This window comes from Gossypium hirsutum, chromosome D13, assembly GCF_007990345.1.
Source record: "Gossypium hirsutum isolate 1008001.06 chromosome D13, Gossypium_hirsutum_v2.1, whole genome shotgun sequence".
NCBI classification, from domain to species: Eukaryota; Viridiplantae; Streptophyta; class Magnoliopsida; order Malvales; family Malvaceae; genus Gossypium; species Gossypium hirsutum.
Window position 1 is genome coordinate 60,750,318 of NC_053449.1, and position 10,407 is coordinate 60,760,724.

At 29.0% G+C, this 10,407-nt stretch overlaps 1 protein-coding gene across 2 annotated transcripts; it reads left to right on the forward strand.

Moving 5' to 3' along the window:
• The first annotated feature begins 4,725 nt into the window (after positions 1-4,725).
• LOC107932053 (protein phosphatase 2C 77) lies at positions 4,726-9,235 on the forward strand. Of its 2 annotated transcripts, none has more exons than XM_016863990.2 (4): positions 4,726-5,352; positions 7,104-7,391; positions 7,544-7,649; positions 8,496-9,235. In XM_016863990.2, the coding sequence occupies exons 1-4, from the start codon at positions 4,879-4,881 to the stop codon at positions 8,828-8,830; spliced, it is 1,203 nt and encodes a 400-aa protein (XP_016719479.2). In that variant the 5' UTR covers positions 4,726-4,878; the 3' UTR covers positions 8,831-9,235. The 2 variants fall into 2 exon arrangements, with proteins under 2 accessions (XP_016719479.2, XP_040965348.1); XM_041109414.1 differs by having other exon boundaries at positions 7,556-7,649.
• The last annotated feature ends 1,172 nt before the right edge of the window (positions 9,236-10,407 follow it).

Here is a 10,407-nt window from a genome sequence, read left to right on the forward strand (position 1 = left end):
ATGATATTTTTGTCAGTTCAAAAGTTTTTTCAAGACTCCTGCTTTTATATATATTATAGATAGATATTTTTATGATTTTTATCGGAGATATGAAAGATTAAATCATAGCCTGTCATATTTCGTCATCTAATTGGTCCGTTAATTGATTTTAATGGTTAATGTAACGTAATGTGAAAATTATTAATGTAAGGGCTTAATTAATTTTTCAGGTTAATGATTAGGGCTCAACTGGGTTCAAATTAAGTCAAGGGGCTTAGTAACTTTTTTTGGTTTTTCTTAAGGGACTATTATAGCTATAAGCCTTTGATAAACATAAATTTTTTTTATTTAATAAACTATTCTCATCAAATTCACATAAACATAAAATGCGAATTAGTTTATACTTTTTTAAATAGCTTTACTTTAGGTAAAATATATTTACTTTAATAATAAAATAAAGTTATTTTATGAGTAAAAATCATAGATTAAGAGCTTATTTAACTACAAAAATAGGTTGAGGGTTTGTTTATTAAATAAAAAAGTGAGTTAAAGGGGAATAAAAAGAAAATAATAAATAAGAAGGGCCGAGAAGGCAATTAGCCACGTTTCAACTTTAGTGCCGCCACACCCACAGGCGGCACCAATTCACTTTCAAAATTAAAAATGGTACATTTGCATATCAGATCCTTGAAACTTTGGATCATTACATTTTAGTCATGTGCCGCCTATGAGAAAGGCACCTTTGGTGCCGCCTTTTGCATACCCTCCATCAGCCATATTTTGGTTTTTTTTTTATTTTTTATTTTTGTAATATTTAGGTACAAAACCATTGGGATAATGCAATATTTGAGTTTTGTATTTTATCAAATCTTTTATTTGATACTTCAATTGTGAAAATATATATTTTGTTACCTCTCTGCACTTTACATGAAATTAATAAATTAAAAAATAAACATGTAAAATTACGTGCAAAACATGCAACATAAAAAAATAGTATAATAATATTGGGTACAATAATAAAACATATTATTCGAATTTTAGAGACAATGTTATTGAGAGGGATAGTTACAAATCCCAGACATAAATCTTAAACCCGACATGAACATTTACAAAAAAAAAAACACTAGTATAAGAAGAAAAGAAGAGGTAGTATAAGATTGAAATAATAACGTCTAAACGAGGAAAAAAATCATGTCGTAATTTTAAATAGAGCAAATTGAATCTATTATTGTATGAATAAATATAATTTTTTATTTAAAGTGATTTTATTATGTTGAAAATAAAGTCTAAACACAATCATATCAAAAGAAAATAATAAAAACGCTTAACTAAAAGTTGATTCATATCAAATAAAAGCTTCTGAGCTTAGGAAATAACACTAAAAAGAATGTGGACATAATTGGGTGCTCAACCATTAGAAAGGATCATATAAATTGGTATATTGGATCCAACATTGACAATCTACTCCTTTCTGAAAGCCCATAAAATATCGTATTATGTTAAATTCTCTAGATCATATGTGGATAAAACGAGTTGATTTAAACTTAAAAAAATCCAGTCATAAATGACTCGAGAAACAGGTTTCTCGTCAACTTAAATAATCCTTCCTCACATGTGGCAGCAAGGGATAAAACCCCAAACTAAATTTATTGTTCTAGCAACCATGGCCCTCTCGTGTTGGAAAATGGGGCCGACCAACGGAGGAGAAGCGATCATGGTGGTGAAGGATGAAGGAAAGTAAAAGAAAAAAATTAAGCGAAAAGTGATGGTGAGAAGTTGATGAGCTACCATAGACCAGCAGCACCGCCACAAATGGCCGAAATTATATGTAAATATTGACTAAAAATAAGAGTCACCATGCGAGTTTGATCTCAGTTAAGATTTTGAACATAAATTTTTTAATCATTTTATCTGTCTCCAATATTAATTATTTGTCGTGAAAAAAATTCAAGAAAAAAAAAGGTATTAATAAATTAATAACAAGTGTATTACAACTAATAAATAAAGATAGTTTGATTATCAAAACATTAAAATGGGATTAGGTCTCATCATTAACCAAATCGAATTAAGATTTTGCCCAATCACCAACCAACAAAAACAAAAAGCAAACACTTCGGAACCTACGTAAGCATACAATACGAACAAAACAAAAAGACAAAGAATGAATATTTTTATATTTAAAAAATAATATTTTATGTTTATTATTATTAGCCTTGATTTATTTTATATAAAAAACCAAAAGTCAAATGGATTTAATGACATTATTTTGTCGATTGAGTATTAGGTCGATTAATATAGGCCTCGTTGTCAATGCAGGAAAACGTGGGTTCAAGTGCATTGAAGCGCATTATCCTCCTATTTATAAGTTGGGGAGGATTTTAGGCATTGTGTAAAAAAAAAAAGATATGATTAAAACTTATAATGAGATTGTTAAAAAAAATGATATTACTTTTAATATAAAAGTTAAATCGAGATTTTTCATCATTTTACCCAAAGATATTAAGTAATTAAGCACGTAACTCACAACTTCCAAATTGTGGCAACAAATTTCACGGTTCTTTTAACGATTAAGATATGCAATAGGTTCATGTATTTTTATTTTTAGGAATTTAGTTTTTTTTCGATTTTAAAATTCAAGTCCAATCGCAAGCACTATTATTTTTTTTGTTAAATTGGCTATCGTGACATTTTGAAATAAAAAAATACTCATTTGGGAATAATGTAACTAAAAAAAAACATTGCAATAAACCTAAATTTAGCAAAATAATTTTTTTGTTTCTTAAGATATCTACTAGAACGAATCCAGTAATTAATCATTCGCATTCTATAGGCCCATTAAGCAGTAGATGATGGCCACGAGTTTTAAAGCTGCTCTATACTCAGAATGAGAATCGAATCCTCAACCACTGGTTAATGTAGGAGAGATCCTTACCATCTCACCTTAATTTTGAAATCTAAAAAGTAAAAAATTAAATTCCTAAAAACAAAAACATAAGGACTAAATTTTAAATATATGAAAATACAATGATATATTTTAACCTTTTAGCCAATCAATTAACAAATTTATCTAATGTATAATGTTCAATTAAATCACAACTTTTGTCTAGTTATTATATTAACTTTAGAAAGAAAGAAAAAAGAAGCTATCGCGTAAAAACCTTTTAAATAATGCCTTAATTTCTTTTAAAGTACCGTACAGTACAGATTACCAAGATTAAACGAATTTTAATGAATTAATCAAAATCTAATTGCTTGACGTGGCCTTACTCGGATGATTTTGCAACCGAGTAAATTACACTAAGATCATTAAGCTATTAGTAAATTTACGTTTTGGGTATTTAATGTTAAAAAAGATATAAATTGTCTTGGAATTTTTTTGAAAGTTTTTATTTAAATTATTATACTGTTGATTTTTTTTTTACAATTCAACAAGTGAGTTACAAGTGATGATTCAACTATTGATACAATGGATCAATACATATTGGCGACTAGAAGAATATGTCTTAGATACAAGTCAATCTGACGGTGTTGAAGATTAGAGAAGATAGATGTTTGGATTTCGATTCGCAAAATTGTGACGTTCGAAGATGTTTTATGAAAAAATCTGGAGTGTTAAAAAGGAAATGAAATAAGAGGTTCTAATTGGTTCAGGTGGTATGAAGGGAGAATGTTACAGAACAGTAATTTGAACGGTTCGAATGACTTAAATGAAAATTTTTAAATAATTTTAAAATTAAAAATTTTTTATTTAAAGAAGAGTAAAAAAAAGTTCTAAATCCATCTAATGGGTAGGCAGGCCCCTAATATCTATTCATGCTGGCCACGTAGCCAGTTTTAAAGTATGGTTAGTACAACTGCTTGGGTCCACTATAAGGACATAACCTAACCTACCTTATAATTTCTCAATAGTTTGCTGGACCAGTGCCAGTGTCCCGCAATACCAGCGTGGCATCGAGATAATAAAGAAAGACACGTGGAGTCACCTCAAAAAAGCGAGTGAATACGACTCGTAAATCGTATTCAATACTTTTCTTTTCCCCCTTAAATTGTCTTGGTATATTTTAGAATAGCTCGATTAAATGGTAAAATTAAAATTTATATTTAAAGAAATTTTTATAGTTAAAATAGTTTAATTATGTATTTTTTTTCTATTTCACTCGTATTTGAAATTTAATTTTTTATATTTATTTTTAATAATTTAGAATTTTTTAAATAGAATTATGGAAATTCTAAAAATATTTTCTTTTTTGTCCAATTTAAAGTCGCATAGAAATTATTTAAGTAAAAGATTATGACTGTTTTCTCTAATTCTTCAAAGTAAAGCTGAAGAATTTTATAGTTATTCGATAAGATTTCATTCTTAACATTTTTATTTACTTATTTAATATTTCAGACGAGTAATATTTGTTATTAGGGGGGCATATTCAGAGGTTGGTAGGGGTATGATTTTTTAAAATGAAAAATTTTCATTTAGATCCCTTTAAATTTTATAAAAATTTAATTAATAAATGTAAAATTATACTTTAACTCTTAAAAATAATAAAAAATTAATTTAATCATTTAAAAGTATAAAGATATAGATATTAAAATGGTGAAATTATATTTTTATTATTGTAAAAATATACAATTTTATTTTAAACCCCTAAAAAATTTGATATATTAAATTACACATTAAATTAAAAAATATGTATAAATTTAATATTTATTTCATAAAAAATATAGTCAATTTCCTTTTAACTTTGTCTAATTAATTTAATCAAGATAAAATATAGCAAATATTTAAAAAAATATCTCTTCACACGTGTCGAATTTCCCATACAGTTCCGTCATCTTTTTTTATCCCATCAATGTCTCCTATTTCTTTTCTTGTTACCCTCTTTTCTTTCCTCTGTCACTCACATGGAACCCCTACTTGAAGAAGAGGAACAGCGATTAGACCGAGTTGACTCACACCACGAGCCGGACCTGACTTCAATCAGCTCAAGCCTGTCCTCTGTATTCAGTGCGGTTGATTCTAGGAGCGCGACAAGTTCCGGCGATATATCCGGAACGAGCGGGAGTTCCGGCGAGATATTAACGGCGGATGCTGTGGTTCCGAGGCTGCTCGAGCCTGCGCCTGCATGCGAGGAGTTGAAGGCGACGGTAACGGCGAGGCAGAAATGTGTTGGGAGGAATAACAAGGGAGTGACGTGGGGGTTCACTTCGGTGATCGGGAGACAGCGAGAGATGGAAGATGCCGTCGCCGTTGTACCGGCGTTCATGTCTCTTACATGTGATCACGTGGGAGGTTGTACGGCTCCTGGTTCTAGAACCTCCCCTGAAATCTCACCTATCCATTTCTTCGGCGTTTATGATGGCCATGGTGGTTCTCAGGTAACAAAATCTCCCCTATTCAAATTGCTTACCGAAATTTATTTACTTCCTTATTAAAAAAACCCGTTTGGCTCTCTAGAAAATTTACTGCTCTAATTTAAGTCTTGGAGAAATCAAAGTAAGGTAGATCAGTAATCACTTGGCTCAATAAAAAAGAAAAAAAAAATCTCTTTTCCCGTTTTCATGGAAAATAATTATTTTGAGATTCTTCTTCCTTTTCTAATTTAATATAGAAATTCTAATTTTTAAAATAAACAAAAATATATTTTAGGTCAATGATTGGACATAAATAATTGTTTATGAAATCTGTTTGACACGTTGTGATTTCTTAGTGGTCAATTCCATTTAGAGCGCCTTTTTCATTATTCTTTACACATGTCATCGAAATGGGCGCCTTTTTTAATTCTTTTTATAAGTTCAATTAAGGCTTATTTTTATCGTCACGGGTATTGACTATTGCGTAATGCAGATCTCATACATTAGCAGGTGTAAATAAGTCAAGGCCAATTGCCCCATTCATATAATTTCGATTAACAAGCTTTTATTTTTTTATTGGTTTTTATTTTGTTTTGTTTGTTTGGTTTTGAGTAGACCACTAGAACAGGGGCCACCTAGTTGGTTCCTGTTAAGCTTTTGATAGATTAAAAAAAAAAATCCAATCAAATTAAGATATAGTCGGTGAACAAATCTAGTTTAGATATGACCTTTGAATTTTAATCATTTTAGTTGCTATGGGAGTAGAAATGCTTGTAAGTTAGGTTAAATTAGATTGGAGCTGGAGTGATATCAACACTGTTTGTTTAAGTCATGATGGAATCTAAAATATGGATTTTAATTTTTGCTTATCCTCAATGAATAATTAACTCAAACTTAGGCTTAATTACATTACTTTTATAATTTTAAAAAAATTATGCTATTTTAAATTAAAATTTTAATATCCTAATATTTTTTCTATTAAAATTTTAAACAGTACCAAACTTAATATATATTATAGTATTATAGGTTATCGTTGTTTTATTTCATATGATTAAAATATGAATTGATATGGGTTTAATATTTTTAATTATATCTTTCAAAACTTCAGATGAAATTTCAAATTTACAGAATTTACTTTGCCTTTGAACAGTTCTAGATAAAATTTTGATTGGGGCTTGTTGAATATAAGTTAATGGTTTATTATCTTATAAAAAAAATAGGATTTAAGAAAGGATTATGATTCTATGCTCTGTTAGTGGAATTAAAAATTATATTTTAATTGGGGTTTGTTGAATATAAGTTAATGATGTTATTTTTTTAAGAATATAATAAAATATTTAAAAAAATTATATCATGTTAGACTTATTTGTGGAGATTTTTTATTTCAGTAGGACCAAATAATTATTGATTAAAAATCAGTTTAAATTGAAAAAGGATTTTTTGTAATTATTAATAACCTTTTCAAGCTGAATAAAAATTACTGGTTTATTCGGTTAATAAGTATCTAGTAAATAAATTAAGTTTTCAATAAATTGATTAAGATAAGATCAAATAGATTTAAATTTTTTGTTAATAATAACATTTTCGAAGGAGAATTTGATATATTAAACTCTATACCGTTAAAATATAATCTATTGTTTATTATATTTAAATTTGTTTAATAGTAAAAAAATATCAATTTATGCTCACTTTAAAACATGAATATGAATTTCTAACAATCCTTTTTACTTTGATACCCATGATGCCACTTACCGAACTTCAGCAATAATTTGTAGGTGGCTAAATTTTGTGGTGAGAGGATGCACGGAGTTATAGCAGAAGAATGGGACCGTGAAGTGGATGAGAGCTGTGGGTGGCAAAGGAGATGGGAAGTGGCATTATCCACTAGTTTCGAGAGGGCTGACAGTGAAGTCGTGACTGTAGCAGTTGCACCAGAAATGGTGGGATCAACTGCTGCGATTGTAGTCTTATCTGGTTGCCAGATTATAGCATCCAATTGTGGTGATTCGAGGGTGGTGCTTTGCCGTGGAACCGAAACGATTGCATTAACTGTTGATCAGAAGGTAACAATGGAAATTCCTCTATATTATACGCCGATGGTGTATATATCTATTGCATTCATCAATCGTAGGTTCAGTAGGGGTGCATCTAAGTTTTGTTTCGTAAAATAAGATTAAAGACTTTCAGTTTCCATCTTTGTTACGGCTTACTACAGCCTGATCGACAGGACGAGCTCATGAGAATTGAAAGAGAGGGAGGGAGGGTCATAAACTGGAATGGTGCAAGGGTCTTTGGAGTTCTTGCAATGTCCAGAGCAATAGGTTCGCCTTTTTTCTCTACATCTCTCTATTTTCCTTTCAAATTCCTGTTTTGCTTTTTTCTTCAATCATATGTTCAAGGCATCCTGTAATATGCATCACTATGCATATGGAGATTGTTGGTGTTGATTTTGGTTTTCGAAGCATTAGAGCTCATAGACCCGTCTAAATTTATAAATTGAAACCTGCATAGAAACTTGTAAGTGTAAAAGTGGAGGTACTTTATTCTTCCATGGAAGCTCACGGTCATTATAAGCCATATAAGTGGTGTAATTACCAAAATGCGCTTAGGGCCTTAAATGGGTAATAATATCATCCTATATATTTCTAAATAGTATTTTAGCAAAAACGAGGATCTAAAATAAATTGTGGATTGCTTCATGGTGAATTTGCAACACCAAGCATTTTGAAGTGCGTATTTGATTGTATTTGTAAATTTGTGTCTAAATGAAACTTGCATGGTATTATGTCTCAAATGGAGATGCCAACATGAACCAAGTTTCCTTTTTAGGATCTTTTAGCATATGAAATTTTACCATAGAGAATGAACCATAGAATGTATCGAAATATAAGAATATCCGTGAATTTATGTATTATATATTTTGCGGATTTGTCAATTCCTACTGTGGGATTTAGTATCAGCAGATGGCAATAAAAGTATATATTTGTGTCTACTTACACCGTAACATAAAATAATTTTAAAATCTTAAATATATATATACACAAGTATCTAACAGTCACTTGAATATGGTATGATTAAAATTTTTTAATATATTTGTTACATGAATTCACTTTCTATAAAAAAACATTAAGGTTCTTAATATTTGTGATGGGATATGTGTGTTATAGGTGACCGCTATTTAAGGCCATGGGTAATTCCAGTGCCGGAGGTTACCTTCACAACCAGGACTGACGACGACGAGTGTTTAATAATAGCCAGCGACGGGTTATGGGATGTAATGTCAAATGAAGAGGCCGGGCAGGTAGCTCGCCGCCTACTAATACGGCGACGGCGGAGGGCATTGATGGGCGAAGTTGATGATAGAGTTTCACCGGCACAAGCGGTAGCTGATAATCTCACGGCAATAGCCATAGGAAGAAGCAGTTGTGATAATATTTCGGTCATCGTTGTGGATTTAAAACCCAAGAGGAAATCGCCATCCAATGCGGTGAAAAAAAGATAAAATTAAAAAAGTTGGTTCTGCAAACCATATTAATCCACACATTCAAGTGGTTCCATAAATTGAGCTGATTTAAAATAAAACAAAAAAAAATCATCAAAACGGTACACATCTATTTCTTTTGTTTTTCCAAATATTATTTCTTTTTCCCGATTTCTCCTTGGTAAATTTAGTGGGAGATGGGAGATGTTAGGAAGCCTTGTGTGTCTTTTTATCACCACTCTTTTCTTTTTCTTTTTTGTTTCGCTTTGATAAATAAATACATAAAGTGAAACATGTTAGCTATATAGAGTGTGGTTCACAATTTCTTTTTATACAGTGAGGAGTGTGTATTTCAAAGCTTAATCTGTGCAAACATCAAAAACCTTTACCACAACATTAGTGAAGTTATTGATATAGTTGATGAAATTGGAATTGATTGATTTGTAAATTGGTATGAACTATTAAATTGAAATAAAAAAAAATAAAGTCATGAATACTCGTAAGTAAATCTAAGCTAGATATTTTGATCTATCATATTCATATATCTATGATTCGAATGGCAGTGTTATCACTCATGAAAATTGTTTTATTTACTTGTATCTCAAATTTTAGTACTCGATAAAAAAATTTCTTAGAATGTTAAGATGAATAATCCGTTTTAAAGAGATTTATTTATCCCAAAACATAAAAATTTAAAAATAATAATATTTCATTTAGATTAATTATTAAATTAGTACACATTGTTGCAGTAGAGAGGGAAATCAGTTTTCGAAAAACTGAATTTTCATATTTTATTATCTCTACCAACTAATCATTTATCAGTGAATGACGAATCAGCTGAAAAGTTGATAAAAATAAAAAAGTAAAATCGGTTATTTAGAAATCGATTTTTTTAAATTTAAAATTTAAAATAATAACAAATCAATTCGATTTTTTTCAATTTTTAAATTTAGGGTTTTAATTGGGTAAAATTAAAAGTATATGGTGATTTCATTAAAAAATTAAGAATATAGATTGAAATTTTGATTATTTAAGGAAATAGGTTAATTTTTCGTAAATGCGACGAAATCGCGTTGTGGGAAAATCAATTTTCTACAAAAAGCGATTTTTACAAAAAAAAGTGCTTTCTTTTAACATGCCAGATTCTTTGGTCAAATGATTAAGTATTACTACTTTTATCTTTAAATCCCAAGTTTGATTCCTATCTCAAGTACATTTGTTTTGTTTTTTTCATTTCATGTTGTTTCAAGCATTTTTTTTAAGTAATTATATTTACTAAAATAATGATGTTTGAAATAATTATTTAAATTTATAATATTATAAATCACCATACCACCATGTAGGTGGAAAAAATAATTATTTGACATATAAAATTAGTTGATATTTTTTTAAAAATAAAATATATTTAACATAATGGTAAATATAAAATATATATATGTTAATTATATAATTACATATTTATTAATTTATTTAAATAATTAAAGGAATTATTAATTAAAAATATTTTTTAACATAATGATATATAATATATGTTTTATTATATAATTACATATTTATTATTTTATTTATATAAATAAAAGAGTTATTAATTAAAAAGA